The following is a 22,609-nucleotide window of genomic DNA, read 5'->3' as shown; positions in this document are numbered from 1 at the left end:
ACTCTAAAAGTAACATTTACATAAATAAATAAATCAAACTGCACTACATCAAGTTATGTATTATATATATATTCATGTGTGCGTTTAACTGTTTGTCTTTTTATAGAATAGTATTCTTAAATCCTGTATTGGTTAAATTTCTGTGTTGTCTATGAATATTATTGAATGTTTTTATATAATAAAATTAATCTAATTAGAAACATATAATACGATAGCAGAATATAACAGCTAATAAAAGCATATTTAATGTTCATTAGTTAACTAGTTCACTAGTTAAAAGATGATTTTAAAATGAAATCATCTTTGACATCGTCTTTATCATGTCCTCTTCGTCTACAGTGGATCTGAAGCTTGGGAGATGAATGTGTATTTTCAAAGAAAAGAATTGTGTTTCTCTTCATCAAGATGATATTAAAAAAGGTTTTTAATTTAAATCAGTGTAATATGTGTAATTGTGTAATAATTAAAATTATATAAACAAAACTTTTTTATTTGATTTTAATTATGCAAAGATCAACTGAGTCAATGTACTTTTTGCCTTTGTATTTTTTTCAATTCTATAAAAGGGCTGATGTAAAGGCTTATATTTATGTGCAATATGTCTTTTTCACTTCTTGGTTCTGACAATAAATCATTTTTAATATCTGTATTGTAATCTCTATACGTCTCCAGTCTATCTGAAGGTTGGGAGGTGAATGTTTAAGATGATGAAGTTCACAGTTGAAATTAGCCCTGCATTCTATAACTGAGACAAAAGAATTTCTGTAAATATGCTACATGTAAATTTTTTAATAAATTGTCTCAAATTATGTAAAAGTCAATGACTTCACCCACTCACTTCCTTTTTTATTCACGGTACCCCTTTTCCTTCTGTATGTGTGACTGTTACAGCATTGTGTGTGTGTGTGTGTGTGTGTGTGTGTGTGGGTTCTCAGTAACTGTTATAGTTTACAGCAAGATCATTGCATCACCTGTACTGGGCATTTGTAGGAATTAGTACAGAATATCAAACATTCACCACAAACACGCTTAAATTGAAGTTGTCTTTATTTAACCTTTGGCACATAAAGAGATTATGTAAATCTGCAGCCCCCCCAGCGTCAGCACAGTCACTCTGTCCACTCTGGATTCCACAGCACCTCTGCCCTGCCCAGGTGGTGGTCCTTAGGTGGTCCTCAGCTATTCAACTCTTTTTTATTGATTTTAAACATTCTATACATGTTTATGCTTCTGATCATGTTCTGTAAGGAACTTGAACTGAAATATTGTTTTTATAATTTCCAGCGATAGTAAAATAAAGACAGTTAAGAGTGCTAATTTTAAATAACCTGGTGAACAAGTGAAATTAAATCCAGTCACAGCGTGTTTAGAGAAATTATAATCAGTCAGATTACTATAATTATATATATATACTCACACATACACACACACATGGCTTATGTATTTTATTATATATATTATTTACACACACACACACACACACACACACACACATCTATATATACATTATGATATATGATATAATAAAATACATAAGTCATGGCATTATCCCAAAATGTCTTGGTTTGAAGAACAACATTTCCAGGTTATGAGTCACATCTGAGCCTAACCAGCTCTGAACAAAATAGTTTAGTATAAAACAGTTTTTATTCCAATTTTGTTGATGTGTGTTACAGAGCATGTGGGACATATCGACACGTCAGCGGTAGAAAATCACTGATCAGCACAGCAAAAAAAAAAAAAGTGCCGTGGTGCTGGCAATGCTGATAGGTTTATTCTGCGAGCTTCCTGCTCCCAACTTCTCACAACAGCATGCAGTCCAATATTCGTTCTGGTCCCTGTGCTGTTAACACGACTACAGCACTGTGGAGGCTTCAGCAAGTACTGATAAATGGTCAGGCAATGCCAACAGTTCTCTTGCTAAGCGTCAAAGGCTGGTATGCTTTGTTAAATGAATTTGAATTTCAGCTGTTGACCTCTCTCTTTTACTGCCTTTTCTCACTGGGCTATTTCACCCCAAATTTCCAAATCCCCCCCAAAATTTTTTTGGCCAACAATTATTTAAAAGTTTTTTTGTTTATTGTGTGTCAGACAAAATGTTTTCAGATTTCTATCGTATTCCTACAGTTTGATGATGAAAGTGAAACGATGAATACAATGCGTGCTTCAAACTAAAAACTATTTTTAAAATGCATTTATTGATTTTTTATTTGCAAAAGTTCAAAATATAGTACAAGTAGGATTCATCTTACGTCGTCAAAATTAAATACGTAATTGCCATAGGATACATGTAGGAAAAACCAGACAATTATATTAGAGAGACGTCTAGTGGCTGTACAGAGCTACTGGGTTGCAGTTTGTTGCAGATTTAGTTTATAACTCCTTCTATATTAATTCACAATCGTAGGCAGTAGTGAAACTAAACTTAAAACACACAAATTATAAGGATTAAAAAGTGAGATGTCCTATAAGAACTGCTACAACTCTGTAAACTAGTGAATGATCTCTTACAAGCAAAAGTCTACAGATGAAGAAGAATATTGTATTACAGCTATAACTAGAATAAAAAGGATAACGGGATGAGTCTCTTTCTCTATACACACAATGGCGTTGTTTTAGGTAAATAAGCGAATTCTGAGATAGGCTGTTTAGGTAAACCAATATTTGATTGATGTTAGAAAGTTTTTTTTTCCCGTCATGTAAGGAGGGCAGTGGTGGCCTAGCAGTTGAGGAGGCAGACCCGTCATCGGAAGGTTGTGGATTCAAATCCCGAACCACCAAGGTGCCACTGAGCAGAGCACCATCCACACACTGCTCCCCGGATTCCTTTTATGGCTGCCCACTTAGGTGGCGGGTTAAAAGAAGAGGGCACATTTCGCCCTTTTTCCACTTTTAAATTGTTTGTAGCTTAGATGCTTTCACTGATTTCTTGCACTGTGAAACACTGCAGCACAGCATATGGTGACACAATGAAATGTGTCCTCTGTTTTTAACCATCACCTTTGGTGAGCAGTGGGCAGCCATGACAAGAGACCGGGGAGCAGCATGTGGGGACGGTGCTTTGCTCAGTGGCACCTTGGCGGTTTGGGATTTGATGTCAAGTTAATCCCCTGGACCATCCTTCCATCTCCCTTTTATGAACTGGTTTCCTCTCTTTCTAGGACTGGTTTTGACAGGCCACTTGGCTGAAGTGGATTTCCTTATTCTGCTCTGCCTCAACTACTCTTAAATTCAGAGGCTGGAACTGACAATAAGGAACATACCAAACCAGTTTTTTAGTGTTTGAAATGATGTACATAAAAGACATTTCACATGAAATTGATACTTTTGTAGTTATAGATTTGGAAATTAAATAAATTACCATTGCAAACGCTGAAAATGAAAACATTCCAGTCCAGCACACACATACACATGCACACACACAGACACAAAAATCCATAATGAAGCAGAAGAAAATTGGAAACCATTTCAGAGACTGGGGGGACCATTTGATCTGTTGGATAGGAACACATAATTACAAAATAATCATAATCATATTAATACACAGTTTACAACAGAAGCAGTAAGTGGTTGCAAACCACCTGATGCTCAAGCAGAAGCCCATGCCAACACTGGGAAATCATGCAAGTGCCACACAAACAAACTAACAAGCTCATATTTCTCTTGAAATACTGAAATCTCTGACAAAGTGCGTTTTTCGGTGTCCGGTTGTGAATATACAGTACAGGCCAAAAGTTTGGACACACCGTCTCACTCAATGTTTACTTTATTTTCATGACCATTTACATACACAGTTGACAGTTACATTTACACAGCTGTCGATTTACATATGTAGATTCTCACTGAAGGCATCAAAACTATGAATGAACACATGTGGAGTTATGGACTTAACAGTCTTGAAGGAGTTCCCAGAGGTGTTTAGCACTTGTTGGCCCCTTTTCCTTCACTCTGCAGTCCAGCTCACCCCAAACCATCTGGATTGGGTTCAGGTCCGGTGACTGTGGAGGTCGGGTCTCCACTTTTTGTTAAGTACATAACTCCACATGTGTTCATTCATAGTTTTGATGCCTTCAGTGAAAACCTACCAATGTAAATGGTCATGATCATAAAGAAAATATAATGAATGAGAAGGTGTGTCCAAACTTTTGGCCTGAATTGTAGGTTTATGAGTTTTGTCATTGTAAACTTTTTAGGAATTGGGTTTATAACCTATCATGAGCGAACACTTCAGTTTCTTTACATTTACTATATTTTATTTATACCCACCCTGACCTGCCACAGGGTGAAAATGAGGCAAAATGAGGCTCTAGATCTCAAAGGAACATGTGATTTAAATAAATTAACAGAAAAGAGGTGCGATGGCCAAAAAACAATGAAAAAAATCAACAGAAAGTGAACACATCCAAAATGCAGGACAAGGGAGTGAGGTTGAAAAAGCAACATATAAAGGGTTCTAATTACCCATGCTGAACGAGCATCAGCTCAGGGTGATTAGAACCCTTGTGCGTATAAGACTGGGAGCACCTGGCTAGCCGCTTTTTTCCATCCTGTCGGCAGCATTTTCATTTGCTGCTGTGGTTGTATTTTGAGTGGATTTCTAGAAATGATTGTGCGTGTTGGCAAGTTTATGTGCGTATTTGTGTGTTTGTGCCAAATAATATTGTTCCTACTTGTTGAAGGTATGGTACACTCCGTCCAGTCCTGGCAAAAAAAACTGCTGCAACTAGAGGGACAAATCAGCACAGAATGAAAATTAGAACTTAATGCTGTTGACACTGGTCCTGTTTTCATTTTTAAATTCATTAAAAAAAATTATGTAATTAATTGCAAAGCTTTACTTTATACAACAGGCGTTAGATGTGCAAATGCTCACATTTGAGAGCACTTGGTCCTGGAATGTTGCACTGCTACAGGCGCCCGTTTGTGAGGTGCACAGCATCATCAGGGTCACAACCTTCACATTGGGCTCTACAAGGTGAGAGGAGAAGAAATCATTTCATGTACTTACATTTATGCTGTTTTACAGACGCCCTTATCCAGAGCGACTTATACTCAGTAGGGACAGGGGAGTCCCCCCTGGAGACACTCGGGGTTAAGTGTCTTGCTCAGGGACACTATGGAAGTCAGTGGGGTTTTAACCTGGGACTTTCTGGTCTTCTGGTTCACACCCTCCTTCCTTCACTCATGATAATTGTGTCTTTATAAATGTATGAATCAGATCATGAATTAAGCCTAGTGCGAGATGAAAAAAGAACTTACACTCTTCAAGTTCTCCATTCAGCTCTTTTAGTCTGGGACTAGGCTTAATCCTGACCCTGAATATCTTACCAAACAAGGTCAGAAGCATCAAAAAACGTTGCAACAGCATTAAATGTTAATTAATGTAACGCTGCAATGTGTGAAGTCAGCCAGGTCATTCATACTTATTCTAGATGCAGATTAGAAGCAAGGAGCGAATAAAAAGGCAGCTCTGTAGGTAGCAGTGGACATCAGCGCAGTTGAATACTCACTTGTGTACTGACTGTTTGTCGAAGGTAAACTGGTCATATTCCCAGCCTGCACAGTGATGTAAAAACTGTAGTTTGTCCCAGACTTCAGGTTACTGACAGTGGTGAAGTTAATATTAGCCGACTGGCAACCAGCAAGACTCCAAAATGCACTTTTCCAGCAAACTTGATATTTGATGGTCTCATTTTCCGAATTTTTGGGAACACCCCACGCCAGTTGAATGCTGGTTGTATTGGCAGATGTAAAACTGATTTCTCCTGGGGCTTCTGGAGCTGAGGAGAGCATTAGATGAAGATAATGTAAGGCACACTATAACACTACACAACTGGTGACTGAGTTAAATTTGGCGGATTTGGGGCAGTGGTGGCCTAGCGGTTAAGGAAGTGGCCCTGTAATCAGAAGGTTGCCGGTTTGAATCCCAAGCCACCAAGTGGCCACTGAGGTGTCACTGTGCAAAGCACCGTCCCCACACACTGCTCCCCGGGCGCCTGTCATGGCTGCCCACTGCTCACTCAAGGTGATGGTTAAAAGATGGTTCGTTGTGTCACCGTGTGCTGTGCTGCAGGGTTTCACCATGACAATCACTTTACTTTCACATTCATCTGATTAGTTGTGCTCGGGTCGGCTCCAGTCTATAGTACCTATCCTTTCCATATGATTCGCTACTTGAAAATGTGTTTCGTAAATCTGTATTATTATATTATATTATTATCACTTTTACTTTCCCTTTCAGATACAAATTTCTACCATCTATTTGTTCATGATAGATTTGGCCGAATTCTGGAAAATTATGAAATGGAGTGGATTTTTCTTAATGTGACGCCCTGCACCACCACTGCTTCTGCACAACCGACACACGTTCACACCCGATCGCCATCAGTACTAGCCAGGAGACCATCACAAACCACGCCACACCAAACCTGTTCACCGTCTAACCACACCAAGACCTCCCACCATTCAGTGTCTGGTCTTGTAATGTAGCCACATTCTGGTCACTGAAGATAACTTTTTCAGTTTCATTTTAAACTTCACAAATAAATATGATAATAATAATAATTACTGTTATTATTAAAGGAGGAAGAAGACAGATCAAAACTCACGAGTGAAGGTCCAGCTTGTCATGATGTCACTACTTGTGTCTCCTACTCCAACAGTATAAACTTGCACTGTGTAATTCACACCGGCCTTCAAATTCTGAAACTGGCTAGAGTTTTGTGTTGTGTTGGATCCGCTGACTGATATTAGATTAGAATTGAGCAACGTTACACTGAAGCTGGTATAGCCTCCCATTGGACTGTTCCACACGGCCTCAAGCACAGTAGCACTAATCACGTTCAACTGCAGGTTACTAACTGGGTCAGGAACTGTGGACAAGAGGCAGAAAAACAGACAAGAACAACGTTCCTCCACAGCTCATAGAAAAAAGAAGCAAACTCATCCATCAGAACCTGGATTCTGCAGACTCACGCGTGAATCCTTCGTGGGAAACAGTGTTTCCTGCTGTGCCATCTGCTGCCAGTGCGTTCACCATAATTAAGACCTTGTAACCGGGGTCCAGCATAATTATGTTCACTAATCGCTCTGTCTGAGTTGCACTGAATTCCACGACACAGACACTTCCAATCCACATGCACACGGAAACATTGTAGCTGTAGCTGTTCCCTACTGGTGGATCCCAGGATGCCGTGAAGGTTCTTTTCTGTGGTCCCACCACAGTCAGGTTTTGCACCGTACTTGGTTCTAGCGAAGGATGAGAAGAATGTAGCAGGTCATGGGAAATCTTTACTCAGTATTTTGAAGCTGCAATTCCCCCAAAAAACGGGGTGCATTGAAATACGTGAATAGAAACACAATGCAATGATTTGCAAATCTCAGACCGTATATATTTTATTCACTATAGACAGTGTACCACCGTAAAAATTTTGATAACGGCGACCTGGGTTGCAGGGATTAACCGGTTTGACGATGAACTGCGGTGTGAAATCCACCATCAACAGCCTTGTGTGTGGACCGCGGTCAGAGTTTAAATCTGTTGAACTTTGACTGCTGCGCCCCATGATGTATTATCACGTGACCATTAGAATCCGTGCCCAGAGATCTACAACATGACATTATCGTCTTACTGGGCAGCCTTAAAGCTGCCAAAATTTTCCACTTAAGCAATGCTTTTTTTTTCCCTTAAATAGTGGTGTAAAATAAGTATTTTTACATATTCAGCAGTAGTGGCAAAATTCTTTCAACTCATCGTTCAAGGTTGTACTCAGAAAACGTGAACATGCATTCACCTTCTTGCACTTCAACTTGAACTGATTTGTGAACTGTTAAAGCTCTACTGTGTCACCCCCTGATACTGTGATGCACAGGTCAGCTCAGGTCTTTCACCTTGTTGCCGTGGGGCCAAGGCGCCACTGAGGTTCCACTGAGCAGGGCACCGTCCCCACACACTGCTCCCTGGGCGCCTGTCATGGCTGCCCACTGCTCACCAAGGGTGATGATTAAAAGCAGTGGACACATTTTGTTGTGTCACCGTGTGCTGTTCTGCAGTGTTTCACAATGACAATCACTTCACTTTCTAATGTAGACAGGTTTAATGCTGTTTTCTTGTTTTCTTTAGGATTTTGGCACCAAAAAATGATCTGTGCTACCTATAGATGTGTACAGCAATTACTTTTATTTTATTTATTTTATTTAAAACTCTATATAATGTGTTTGTGCTGTTTATATATGTTAATACCATTGTAAAATCAATTCATGTGAAAGAATCGAGATCATCATGTAATCGGGATTATTTCTCTGACAATAATCGTACCACCAAAATTTCTAATCTTTGCAACACTAGCAGCAACATGTAGCATTATGTAACATTATTACCTTTATTGTCATTGTCATTCTGTTGCTCTGTAGAGTTCTGTCACTAAAACAAATTCCTTGTATGTGTGAACATACAATAAAGCTGATTCTGATTCTCATTCTGATACAATTTGTGCTGCCCAGAAATTCTTATTACATCTTTTTTTTATATAATTTAGCTACTCATCTCCATTTTAAATGTGTGGTGCATCTTTAAACATGTTATACTGAGAAGTGCCACTCTCAGCTTCATTATAGTTGGCATAATGAACAATTAATTTGATAAATTAAAATTAATATTTTACACTGTGCCCTAACACTTGCTAAAATGTTTCAGCAGCTGCAGGCACACTGTCACTATTCTTATTATTATTCTTATAACACAAAGCAAGACTTTTTAAATATCAAATTGTATTGCAGTATTGTATACCAAGGATTTACTGAGGACTCTCATTAAATATGATTAGGATGATGCCAGACAAATCAATTCAATCAATTTACTACACTGCAGGCAGCTTTCATTGGAACCGACTGGAACAAGGAGAAGACGTCCATAAGAGTGTCCAACTGATCATTTGCCAAACTAATTTAATACAACAAACCAGTGAGTAAAACAGCTCTGCCCTTACTGGTGTAGGAAGTGACATTGACAGGGATTCCAGGGACAGAGTTGTCTCCAACTTGACCACTGACGATGAATGTGTAATAACCTCCTGGGAGGAGATTGGTTATCGTGTAACTGGTTTCTGTGGTGTTTCCATTCAGATAAGTTTGGCCACCCTGTAAAATCCAGCGGATTTGGTAAAGGTCACAGTGTCCTGCAGGTGGCCACCAGGTCAGGCTGACTGAGGTTTCTGTGAATCCCGACACTGTTAAATTTTGGAGTTGGTCAGGTCCTGGAAAAATGAAGGAGGCAAGATAAGAAATGACTGAAGCTAGAACACACAATCAATTTCAACCACAGAATCTAAACAGTGTAGGTGATCAAATGGGAGTTGAAGGCAAACCATTTCATTTACCTAGAATAAAGTGCCAATGAAATAATCGGATTTGAGAAGTTTTCATATATATTTGTGGCCTATCAGCAAGGTTCAATGTATTTGCATATTGCATCTACACAAATGTAAATTAGATGTACTATATTAGAAAATGATATCTAAATGTCTAAATTCAGAAGAAAGAAAGTCATCCACTACTTACTGGTGTAGAAAGAGATGTTCTGGGAGTTGAGGTCCCTTCCGCACTTTATTGGGAAAATCTGAACTGTGTAGAGGGAACCAGCGGTCAGGTTTCCAATGTCGGCACTTGTATTGGTCAGGTTCATGGTGCTTGTATGATCTCCCTTCAGTTCCAGTCTGTAGCCACTGATGTTGCCGGGCACGTTTGACCAGGTCACAGTCGAGCTGTTTTGTGTTATGTTGGTCAAGTTCACAACGCCATAGAAACGATCTGTTCAGAAACAGGCTGAGTGTGCAAGAGTGTGCAAGAGAGCTGTCTACTTATGGAGTAGACAGCAGCAGTGCAATGCAACAGAGGCAAATGTAAGATCTGACAAATTCTCCGTCATCTGTTGCGGCATGGTTCAGGTCTGATGTTCATGTGCCCCTTGTGAAAAATTTTGTTGGTTTACAGGGGTCTCCATTTTCAGGGGTCTCCATTTTCTCCAACTTTATAGCAGTGGGCAGCCATGATAGAAGCCCGGGGAGCAGTGTATGAACCAGAAGACCCCAAAGTCACAGATTCAAACCCCACTAATCACCATTGTGTCCCTAAGCAAGACACTTTGTCCCTGTAACTACTGACGTCTGTGCTGAAGGCCATAGATGTGACACCATGGTAGTAAGGGGAATTTGAAGCTGAGTCTTCAGGTTCTTAGCCGGGTGTCCATTATTTCAGTTTTGAGACAGATTGGTTTCTATACAAGAATGCAATTGTACTTACCTTCATAACAAATATATGGCAGAAGTTCAGAGCAGTCCCTTTCCCACCACATCCCAAACATAAGTAAAACCAAGCAGGCATCTTCAATGAACTCATGTATGCCTTTTGGGCTGGGAGTGGAGCTGTTGGTAGATGTGTTGGGGAAGTATGTGGCTGTGGCAGGCATGGAGACCATGGTTTGCGTGGTACTGAGTGGAGGTGTGGACACTGTGGAGAGGACAGTAACTTGCGTGCTAAGTGGAAAGCTTGCTGAGTAGGCGTTTGCGTCGTTCAAACACTTCAGGAGTTTCTGCAGATCGGGACACATGCTATAGTTTCCCGTTACATTGCTAACTGTAGCATTTTGTGCAGGTGTTCCCGTAAAATTCTGGTTTGAAGTTGGTGCAGATGTTGGATGAAGGGTTGATGCAGAAGTTGGGCCAGATGTTGGTGAGGTTGAGGCAAAGGTTGGACGAAGAGTTGGCTGGGCCTCTACTATCTGTAGCACAGGACGACCCGGATACCAGTTCTGAAAGGCCACAGGTTCACCATTGGACCACCAAGACCATGGCATTAAGCTACTGATCCACCACAAAACTGGGTCTTTCTCCGCCTGAAACATAGTGGATGGCATAGACGATCCTAACATGCTGTTGGATGAGTTCATTGTCGGCTGGATGCCACTATCGTTGAGCTTCCTCCTGAGGCCGACCCAAGCAGCTGTCCTATTTGGACCGAAGCTTTGCAGCAGGAGCAGTATGTTGTCAGCAGTGACTGTGGCCATTTCCGTATAGCAGACCTGGCAGTGCTGCCGGGCTGAGCCCCAGCTTGAGGCATTGGTTTGATAGAAGTATTGACGTTCAGCCCAGCTAACAGAGACTGGAACAGAAGAAATAGGAGGGAACGTGGTGACAAAACAAAACCATTGGAAACACCTTACACCCCCATCATGGAGCATATTTGTATGCATAAATGGAAGTTGCCGCTAAAAGGGACAAATCCAATTGATGAAAACTCCTAAAAACTATTTAGATGTTATTTGTGCCCTAAAGATATGGTTTGTTTGCTAGTGTAAGGTCAAAGGTGTCCTCAATATTTATATAACCCATTGGATAAATCCTCAGTATAATCATTTAATTTGATTGTTGTATTAAAACGTCAAGCCAAGGGTCCTTTCCAATGTTTTACATCTTTTCAGGTGTAGAAATATGGAATAAAATGTTTCAGCCATGAAAAGCCATCATGGTGTTAGAACAAAAAACAGAATCAGCTTTAAACTGAACCCATTTTACATGTACTGCACAAACATCTGATATCAAGAAAAGGTAGATTAAAAGTGGAAAATGGCAAATGAGGCGTTTGCATGAGTATTTGCATTTTAGCACAGTGATAAGAAAGGTTAGAAGGAAGCATCACAGCAATTTACATACAAACGTACTTTATATTTGGTTCCTTGGAGATGTAAAATTTGCGTATTACAAAATGACAAGTTGACGATCAAAAAAAAAAAAAAAAGTATTCGTAATTCATTATTCACTTTTGGAAACCTTCAGCAGCACCCACAAAAACACCCATTCACCCAACAAATTATGATCAGAGTAGCAGAACACTTACACAGTACAGCAACGAGAATTATGGTCCCCTTCATCCTGGGTGTTTAAAAATAAATAAATACATAAATAAATAAGTAAATAAAAGTTCCTGTTGTTTTAAGCAAATTCTTGAAAGTTTGTTGCACTTCAGTCTGTTCTCACCTGAATGAGTGCACACAGCCGAGGTCATGCGGTGTCAAGAACACAGCCTCTGTTTTAGGTCAACCTCTCCGACAGGTTTATTCAAATGCGATTTCTGTGACGTTTCCCAGCATTATAATAGGCCATAAAGGAAATTCATAGAAAGTCCCCGGAATTCAATGACCGCACACAGGTAATATAACTGAATATTTCATTTTATAAAAAGAAAATAGATTTGAAATGAAATCAATATTATTACCTTTAATTTCCTGTATGCCTCTTTTCCTGATGGGGCTATGTGAACCAACATTTCCAACCTGTGGCTACTTTTTATTAAGTGTACGGAATAAAAACATGTAATGTTCTGTATTGCGGTGTGAAACTGGGTCAGATCCATAATTGGAAGGTCCCCTTCAGCAAGGGACCGTCCCCACGCACTGCTCCCCGGGCGCCTTTCATTGCTGCCCTCTGCTCAATAAGGCACGCATTTAACTGTGTGCACTGTGTGCTGTGCTCCAGTGTGTCACAATGACAATCACTTCACTTTCAAAGTGGTTCATTTTTCAAGGTTTCAGGACACAGCATTCTGCCTTTTGAAATCGTTCTACAGGTAGAAGGAACACAAATACGTACGCAAAATTAGAACACTGTACCTTTTAACCTGCAGCCTTAATTTCATAATTTGCATGCCATGATGCATGCAGTGCATTTTTTTGACCATGTGTCATGATGGGGCTGTGGGAAAACCAGCGCCCCTCCATGGTCATTCAACAGACTGCATTATTCCAGGAAGGGCCAGATTTCATGTTTTTTTTATTTATCTGTTTCTAAATTAACATTAAACTGGGATGTATGAAGAAGACCAAAGATACATATTAAGATATCAAATACGCAGGGGGGTCATTAAAGAACCTCACCAAATTAGTCTGTGGCCACTTTCACACTCAATGAGGTCCTGAAAAGGTGCTCTGATATTAGTATTTGTTAGTTTTAAACAAATGCCCCCAAAATGTTGCAGCACACCCTGTATGCTATCTGGACACCATTCCCATTCCAGTGTACATTTGGTTTGTAGCAGAGGCTGGTCCTGCAAAAATAAAATCTGAAGAAAGCAGTGCAAAAATGCAAACGATTTACTACTTTTTACTTCAAACAATGCTTGTGTACATATGTGTGTGTTGGATTTTGTATAATGTTGACAATACCTCCTTGCTCTGAAATGCAATGTAATACAGTTCATTAGTACAGCATTTTTTCAAGGTTTGGGGCAAGTCACTAAAAGAGGCACATATTACATTTACAGCATTTATCAGACGCCCTCCTCCAGAGCGACTTATGACCAGTAGTTACAGGGACAGTCCCCTGGAGACACTCAGGGTTAAGTGTCTTGCTCGGGGACACAAAGGCTAGCATGTGGGGGTTGATCCTGGGTCTTCTGGTTCAACAGGCTACTAGCACCCCCTTTGTGCAACTGTGTAGGCAATTGATTTAATTCTAAATTCACCTCAAAACAATCGAGTGCGTGCTCGGGTTGAACAGAAGGTTTACTGAGAAAATGGGAGGCCTATTGTAAAAGGTGGAGTCCCATGGCTAAAGCAGAAACACTCTGCAGAAAAGTCCTCTGGATGGCCTCACCTTTGGCATGTCCCCTTTTCCACCTGCTCCTTTTTTCACACCCAGATCACAAGCAACAAAAAAGACCATTTCAGCAATACTCCAATAACTCCAAAAACAGTTATTTCGAATGTTTTTTTTCAATGTGTTTGTCAGCCAAACTACGCTCAAACTGTATTTCTACAATCTGACAATAAAAAAGAAATGATTCAATACAAATACAAGCTTAAAAATGAAAGCTGTTTTTATTGGTTTCTATGCACAAACATTGAAATAGAAGAACAAGTAGGTTTTATCACATGTTAACAAATTATGTTACTTTCCTATAAGAGGTCATTTGTCATAGAATACATGTAGGAAAAACCAAACAATTATATTAGAGAGACGTCTTTTGGCTATACAGAGCTACTGGGTCGCAAATTGTTGGATCTGAGGAAAATACCTCATTTAGAGATTTACTTGGACTATATTTGCGTAGTGTTAGGCAGTGGTGAAGCAAATGAAAGGTTTTTCATCTTCCCGACAGGAATTCTGAAATTGTTCAGAAAGGGAATAACAAAAAGTGTTAAACAACCAAACCACTGCTCAGAGAACAATAGGAGAACAGAGACTGTTTCTATACATGCATAATATCATTGTTTCACAAAGATAAGCAAATTCTGCAATAAATTGAAATTTCAATACAAGTTAGAATTAAAAACATTTTCAACCAAACAACAATAATTCTAAGACTGGTTTTGACAGGCCTTTGGGCTGAACTGGATTTGCTTATTCTGCTCTGCCTGAACAAATCTTAATTCACTTCAATGGTACATTCACATTCAGAGGCTGAAACTGATATTAAGGATCATCTTTTTATAGTGTTGGTGTAATTTCATTTCACATGAAATTGATACATTTGTACTTACATGTTGTATTATTAACTGCATTACCACTGTAAAGACTACAAATAAAAATCAGCATATAAAGAGGTTAAAAAGGTGAGTGGAAGAAGACTGGACCATGTCACAGACCGGTGGGACCATTTGATCTGTTGGACAGGAATACATAATTACAAAATAATCAAAATATTAATACACATTTTACAATAGCAACAATAACAATTAGCAACACGGTGGAAAATGACTTAACTTTCAGTGGTTGTATTTTGAGTGGATTTCTAGAAATGATTGTGCGTGTTGGCAAGTTTATGTGCGTGTTTGTGTGTTTGTGCCAAATAATATTGTTCCTACTTGTTGAAGGTATGGTACACTCCGTCCAGTCCTGGTGAGAAAAACTGCTGCAACTAGAGGGACAAATCAGCACAGAATGAAAATTAGAACTTAATGCTGTTGACACTGCTCCTGATTTGGATGGACATTTTGAGCATATGGAATGCTCATATGGATGTAAAACTGATTTCTCCAGTGCATGCTTCGTTCCAATAAAATGTTTTAATTGTTTCATATGTGGCTAGAATCAGTCAGTAATTAATTGCAAAGCTCTACTTTAAACAACGGGCGTTAGATGTGAAAATGCTCACATTTGAGAGCACTTGGTCCTGGAATGTTGCACTGCTACAGGTGGCCGCTTGTGAGGTGCACAGCATCATCAGGGTCACAACCTTCACATTGGGCTCTACAAGGTGAGAGGAGAAGAAATCATTTATGGCATTTTATAGACGCTCAGGGTTAAGTGTCTCACTCAGGGACACAATGGTTTGAACGTGTGATTTTGTGGTCTTCTGGTTCATGGTGAGTGTCTTACCCACTAGGCTACTACCACCCCAAAGAGAGAAAATGGATAAAGAACGCAGTACAGCACAAGTTTGGGTGCCAGGATGTTCTCATGGTCCTCTGGTAGCCCTGGGCAAAGTTCGGTTGACACACAAGAACCTTCCTCCTGCGCCGAACCCGAGTGTGACTGTTACATTTTGTTACATTTCCTGTCCTTGTTTTGTCAGTTGTGAGTTTTTCATTCCGCCTGACAAGTGGACTTTCTGCTGACCGTTTCCCTTACAGCCCCCTAGTGCTTCCATTGTTCATGCTAATATATCTTCTTATAAATTTGAGGGTCAGGTTTTGGTTCATGGATTAAGCCTAGTGCTGGACTAAAGGAGAACTTCCAGAAGTTTTCCATTTGAGTTCTCCATTCAACTTTCCATTCAATTTGGTTTAGGACAAGGCTTAAACCATGAATGGGAAGCTCTCCCTGAATGTCTGACCTTTTAACAAGGTCAGAAGTGTTAAGTGAATGGATCACATTACAACAACATATTCAGCATTTTGTTACACGTAATAAAAAAACAAACGTTGCAACAGCATTAAATGTTCATTAATGTAACGCTGCAATGTGTGAAGTCAGCCAGGTCATTCATACTTATTCTAGATGCAGATTAGAAGCAAGGAGCGAATAAAAAGGCAGCTCTGTAGGTAGCAGTGGACATCAGCGCAGTTGAATACTTACTTGTGTACTGACTGTTTGTCGAAGGTAAACTGGTCATATTCCCAGCCTGCACAGTGATGTAAAAACTGTAGTTTGTCCCAGACTTCAGGTTACTGACGGTGGTGAAGTTAATATTAGCCGACTGGCAACCAGCAAGACTCCAAAATGCACTTTTCCAGCAAACTTGATATTTGATGGTCTCGTTTTCCGAATTTTTGGGAATACCCCACGCCAGTTGAATGCTGGTTGTATTGGTAGATGTAAAACTGATTTCTCCTGGGGCTTCTGGAGCTGAGGAGAGCATTAGATGAAGATAATGTAAGGCACACTAAAACACTACACAACTGGTGACTGAGTTAAATTACAGATCACAGAAAAAAATCCATCTATTTCTTCCCAATATGATGAAATGAGTTTTGGCAATGAATTCCCAAAAGTCTGATGTATATATTTTTTAGTTGCATTTAATGCATGAAAGGGAGCTCTACACATAAATATTATTTATGTGTATAAATTATTATTATTAAAGGAGGAAGAAGACAGATCAAGACTCACGAGTGAAGGTCCAGCTTGTCATGATGTCACTACTTGTGTCTCCTACTCCAACAGTATAAACTTGCACTGTGTAATTCACACCAGCCTTCAAATTCTGAAACTGGCCAGAGTTTTGTGTTGTGTTGGATCCGCTGACTGATATTAGATTAGAATTGAGCAACGTTACACTGAAGCTGGTATAGCCTCCCATTGGACTGTTCCACACGGCCTCAAGCACAGTAGCACTAATCACGTTCAACTGCAGGTTACTAACTGGGTCAGGAACTGTGGACAAGAGGCAGAAAAACAGACAAGAACAACGTTCCTCCACAGCTCATAGAAAAAAGAAGCAAACTCATCCATCAGAACCTGGATTCTGCAGACTCACGCGTGAATCCTTCGTGGGAAACAGTGTTTCCTGCTGTGCCATCTGCTGCCAGTGCGTTCACCATAATTAAGACCTTGTAACCGGGGTCCAGCATAATTATGTTCACTAATCGCTCTGTCTGAGTTGCACTGAATTCCACGACACAGACACTTCCAATCCACATGCACACGGAAACATTGTAGCTGTAGCAGTTCCCTACTGGTGGATCCCAGGATGCCGTGAAGGTTCTTTTCTGTGGTCCCACCACAGTCAGGTTTTGCACCGTACTTGGTTCTAGTGAAGGATGAGAAGAATGTAGCAGGTCATGGGAAATCTGTACTCAGCATTCTGACCCCCCCCCCCCCCCCCCCCCCCCAAAAAAAAAAAAAGAGGCTATTAATGTAAATGTAAGAAATAGAATGCAATGATTTGCAAATCTCAAAATTTTATTCACTATAGACAATGGACCACAGTACAAAAATAAATGATAGCATAAACATAAAGTTACGTTTCACTGCTGACTCTGCCAACCAGCTTGTACCGGTAAAAAGCTCTCATTCCAGACTGAAAGAGTGCTGAGCATTTCTTCCTCCTGTTATGGTGAGAGCTCGCCACAATACAAAGGTACCAGGCACGTCTGGAAGCTGAGGGGAGCGATCTTGCCCTGTTCTTTTGGCTAATCATGGCTGTTTTAAATGCAGTGCTTCATAAACAGGCCATTAATAAACAGTTTGATATATTTTCTATCTATTCTTGTGACTAAAATGTTAGTTTACGAGAGTTGAGAATTAACATTTCACACAGCGCCCCAACTTTTTTTGGAAGTGGGCATGATATAAAATCCCCGATCAGCACAAAAACTGCAACAACTGCAAACACAGTGTCAATATAATCACACTCCTGATTTTATTGGATATAATCACACTCCTGATTATATAATCCACAACATTGCGCAATGCAAGCCTTTTTCAATATCAAATATTAAATATCAGCATGTATTGATATTGCCCCACTGAGGGGAAGTGGTGGCCTAGCGGTTAAGGAATGAGAAGGTTGCCGGTTCGAATCCCGATCCGCCAAGGTGCCACTGAGGTGCCGCTCATGGCTGCCCACTGCTCACCAAGCATGATGGTTAAAAGCAGAGGACACCTTTTGTTGTGGCACCGTGTGCTGTGCTGTGTATCACAATGAGAATCATTTCACTTTCACTTAAAGTATTTGTTACACTGAGCAATGGGGGTACAGACATCCCCGGAAGAATCATCCACCCCCACAACCAACATCTCACCCTATGCTACTGGTGATTTTCTGATGTTTGGCCTTGTTTTGATGGACCTTCGGTTTGCTTGGTTTTCCAGTGGACACTGATTCCCTCTCTCTCTGCTCTATCCCCAATCCGATCCCAACTGCGATTTGTTGAGACAACCAAACAAATAAAACACCACGCCAATCACCAGTGCAGCATCACCATTCAGGGAGATATGGCGGGTCAACTCAGAGGTCTACCAGAGTCACCCGAGCGTCACCCGCCCTGTCGTCAACCCTGGTGCCGCTGGCCACCGGTCCTCCACCTGCGCATATCATTTATGGGATCTTTACCTACATGGATGTCGGGGGTCGCCTCCTCGAATATCTCGTTGATTGGGAAGTTTATGGCCTGGAGGAGTAGTCCTGGGTGCCAAAATGCAACAAATGCACCTCCCTTTACAGCACTATGTCTCTGCTGGATCTCTGGCAACGACCGTGCACGGCCCGAACAATTCCCTCTCTCTGCTGTATCCTCAATCCCAAAGGCGACGTGTTCAATCACTTAAATGATTATGATTTAATACAACAAACCAGTGAGTAAAACAGCTCTGCCCTTACTGGTGTAGGAAGTGACATTGACAGGGATTCCAGGGACAGAGTTGTCTCCAACTTGACCACTGACGATGAATGTGTAATAACCTCCTGGGAGGAGATTGGTTATCGTGTAACTGGTTTCTGTGGTGTTTCCATTCAGATAAGTTTGGCCACCCTGTAAAATCCAGCGGATTTGGTAAAGGTCACAACTTCCTGCAGGTGGCGACCAGGTCAGGCTGACTGAGGTTTCTGTGATTCCCGACATGGTTAAATTTTGGAGTTGGTCAGGTCCTGGAAAAATGAAGGAGGCAAGATAAGAAATGACTGGGGTTCTATCTATCTATCTATCTTGGCTCTAATGTTATTTTGGTAAAAGGGATTTTGCTGTGTTCCATTCAATTCCGTAAAAAGTCTAGGAACACCAGTCTTTTCCTGGAACGTCATTAAATAGTCTCGACTATTATCTACACACATCTACACAAATGTAAAGCAAATATACTATAACAGGAACTAATAATTGTCTGAATTCAGAAGAAAGGCACATGCCAGCGATCTCCCACTTACTAGTGTAGAAAGAGATGTTCTGGGGGCTGAGATCTCTCATGCACTTTATGGGGAAAACTTCAACTTTGTAGAGGGACCCAGCGGTCAGGTTTCCGATTTGTGCACTCAGATTGGTCAGCTCCATGGTCAGGTTATGATCTCCGGTCAATTCAAGCCGGTAACCGCTGATGCCACCGGGGGCTGCTGACCAGGTTATGGTTGAACTGTTTTGTGTGAGGTTAGACACGCTCACATCTCCGAAGTAACGCTCTGTAATGTGCAAGCGTAATGTGGTAGGGATACATAAGACAAGGGTATATTCATAAGAGCAGCAACTCAACATGATCTAAATTCATTACTGACACATTAGCGAATGAGCAATATTCTGTGATGAAGGTAAAGCTTACCATCATAGCAGATATAGGGTAGAAATTCCGAACATTGTCTCTCCCACCACATTCCAAAGGCCAGCAGAACCAGACAGGCATCCGCGATGAACTCGTCTGTGTCTGGTAGGGTAGAAGTGGCGTTTGTTGCGTTGTAGTAGGCAGTGGGGCTAATTGCTCCAGGGTTTGAGCTGGTTTGAGCGGAGGTGGTAAAGGTGGAAGAGCTGGTATCTGGGGATTCACTGCTGATAGGACCAGCTGTGTTGTCAGTAGTACTCAATTTGTAGGTGGGGGGTGTAGTCTGTGTGCTAAGTAAAGACACTGCTGAGAAGAGCGGTACGTCACTCAGGCACTGCGTGAGTTTCTGTATCTGGGCACACAGGTCAGATGTTGAAGGTTGGGATGTTGGGCCAGAAGTTGTTGAGAGGTTGGGATCCGATGTTGGCAAGGTGGTTGAGCGATAAGCTGCTGAGAAGCTTGGATCCGACACTGGTGAAAAGGTTGTGTCAGAAATTGACTTTAAGTTTGGTTCCGAATTTTGTGTGATGGGTGCCGAAGACTTTGCTGTGATTTGCACTAATGTTGGCACAACGTCAGGGTCAGTACTGGGCTTGAATGTTGAAGCAGAAGTACTAGAAGAGGTTTGGTCCGATGTTGAATGTTGGGATGTTGGGTCAGAAGTTGTTGAGAGGTTTGGATTAGATGTTGATGGGATGGCTGTGTCATAAGCAGCTGAATAGCTTGGATCTGAAATATTAGAGATAAGCTGTCCGTTTCGGTCAGAAGTTGATGCCATGATTTGACCCGTTTGCTGAGACTTCTCAGTTTGCTGAGAAGTCAATGAGTTTGATGTTGGTGAGGATGTTGAGGATGTTGTAAAGTTGGGGACCAAAGACGAATCCACAAAGGTCAGAGGGTGCGTTGTTTGATTAGAAATATTGGCTCTCTTAGTTGAATCTGTTATATTCTCTTGTCTTATGGTATAATTAGCAGTGATGCTGCTCATCTGAGCTGATGTTTGGGTGCCAAATGGAGAACTAGTAGAAAAGAGATTGGTATCCTTCATACAATTGATAAAATTTTGAAGCCGAAGACACACTGAGGTGTCATTCCCAGTTATGTTCCTATCTGGGGTTGTGTAATTTTGCCCAGGCCCACTGGTCGTTTGGAAGGTTGGGTCAAAGTTTGGAACAGATGAAGCATCAGTTGTTGACCCATAGGTTGGCTGCAGGGTAGGCATGATCATTGAATTTTGCTCCACTGGCTTTGGTTTTGGCACCGGGCGCCCTAGATACCAGTTCTGGTAAGTGACGGGGTCACCATTTGCCCACCTGGACCATGGCAGTGTTCTGTTCAACCTGCTGAGCCACAGAGGCTTGTCATTGGCAAACAAGGGCAATCCTGATGTGTTACTGGATGAGTTCGCAGACAGCTGGATGTCTGTGTCATTGAGAATCCTCCGCAAGCCGACCCAAACAGCTGTGGTGTTCTGACTGAAGCTCTGCAGCAGGAGCAGTATGTTGTCAGCAGTGACTGTGACCATGTCCGTGTAGCAGATCTGGCAGTGCCGCCGAGCAGAATCCCAACTTGAGGCATTTTGCTGGTAGAAGTATTGACGTTTGGCCCCGCTAACAGAGACTAGAACAGAAGAGTCAAGAAGGCAAGGAGATGAAGGCAGCTACCCAGCTAAAAGATGAGTTCTTCTTTCCTCCAACACACTGTTTCAGATATTTGCAGATCATTAAACATGTCAGATTATTCCTGATTTTGCACATCTTCCTGAGGAACAGTGGGTATACACTCTATTGCTGGGCCCCCCTGACACAAAAAAATGGTTTCAGATTTTGTTAAGTTATTTTGCGAACAAATGGGTTTGGCCACAAACTCTTTGAAGAACACATCAGGAACGCATGTTAAGTAAACATTGCTGATGTTTAAGTGGTAGCTTTTTTACTACGCCAGTATTACATTGATAATGTCCCAATCAATAATACATCTTCTATACATATTTTATGACATCACCATACATTATTGTGCACAAGTTTCCTATTATTGCAAGATATTTTAAGATACTTAATCTTTTTTTTGGCTTTAGCGGTGGAAACTGCTTTCCATGACATGTCATAAAAAGCATTAATTCATTTTAAGAATTTTAAGAAAGTACCTCATCATTTAGATACTTAATGATAAGAAATGGAACATTCCTGTATTAAAACAAGACATTAAAACAGCTTTAAAAAGATCTCCCTTGTGAACAATGAACAGCACACAGTATGTAAAAGTTTACCTTTAAAATTGTATGTTAAACTAATTCATTTCAGTTTTATGTATCACATACACATCACCCAGTAATAAATTAGTCAATTACTAGTTAAAAGTGAAACAGTTGCAGATTTCATTAACATTTGACTTTTAAGGGGAAACTGTGGTCCTATATACATTTTCCAGAGGTTTGTATTTTGGTTAGCTATTCTATAACTTTTTGCACCATAAATTAAAAATAAAACTTACACAGAATTAACACAAGGATTACACCCCTCTTCATCATGTAGCCTTTCCAACTGCACCGTGCACAACTGAATGCTAAAATAAAACACAGCACCTCCTAAGCAATGACCAAAATATTAATGGAAAAGCTAACTTCTAAATAAGTTTGCAGTTGCATGACCACACCCCAAAATGAAAATACAACCCAGCAGGAAAAGGAAGAAAAACTTTTTTTTTTCCATATTCAAATCAGAATTCAGTTTCAGCCAAGCTGAAGTTTTAATAGTTATTAAAGTTATCATCACTATAATAATGATAAACACTATTGTTTATTTGTTAAGAAACAAAACATGTTAAGTGTCTGTTTTGCAGAGAGGTGCTAACAAAATGTATTATTACCC

The 22,609-nt window shown here is 40.6% G+C and overlaps 2 protein-coding genes across 2 annotated transcripts; both read right to left on the bottom strand.

Moving 5' to 3' along the window:
* Nucleotides 1-2,984: 2,984 nt before the first annotated feature.
* On the bottom strand, nucleotides 2,985-12,027 carry LOC114796962 (receptor-type tyrosine-protein phosphatase eta-like). The gene is made up of 10 exons (XM_028991526.1): nucleotides 11,893-12,027; nucleotides 10,300-11,157; nucleotides 9,559-9,807; nucleotides 8,988-9,254; nucleotides 6,976-7,248; nucleotides 6,609-6,872; nucleotides 5,511-5,780; nucleotides 4,874-4,968; nucleotides 4,671-4,723; nucleotides 2,985-3,493 (listed from the first exon to the last, which is right to left on the bottom strand). Exons 1-10 carry the CDS (start codon nucleotides 11,924-11,926, stop codon nucleotides 3,469-3,471), a joined length of 2,388 nt encoding a protein of 795 aa, XP_028847359.1. The 5' UTR covers nucleotides 11,927-12,027; the 3' UTR covers nucleotides 2,985-3,468.
* Nucleotides 12,028-13,851: 1,824 nt separating this feature from the next.
* LOC114796805 (cell wall protein DAN4-like) lies at nucleotides 13,852-22,343 on the bottom strand. The gene is made up of 10 exons (XM_028991299.1): nucleotides 22,233-22,343; nucleotides 19,743-21,359; nucleotides 19,357-19,605; nucleotides 18,817-19,083; nucleotides 16,972-17,244; nucleotides 16,605-16,868; nucleotides 16,071-16,340; nucleotides 15,148-15,242; nucleotides 14,858-14,910; nucleotides 13,852-14,655 (listed from the first exon to the last, which is right to left on the bottom strand). The coding sequence occupies exons 1-10, from the start codon at nucleotides 22,267-22,269 to the stop codon at nucleotides 14,631-14,633; spliced, it is 3,150 nt and encodes a 1,049-aa protein (XP_028847132.1). The 5' UTR covers nucleotides 22,270-22,343; the 3' UTR covers nucleotides 13,852-14,630.
* Between the last annotated feature and the right edge of the window lie 266 nt (nucleotides 22,344-22,609).

This window comes from Denticeps clupeoides, chromosome 1 (assembly GCF_900700375.1).
Source record: "Denticeps clupeoides chromosome 1, fDenClu1.1, whole genome shotgun sequence".
Classification (NCBI taxonomy): domain Eukaryota; kingdom Metazoa; phylum Chordata; class Actinopteri; order Clupeiformes; family Denticipitidae; genus Denticeps; species Denticeps clupeoides.
This window is presented reverse-complemented; position numbering and strand designations above follow the sequence as displayed.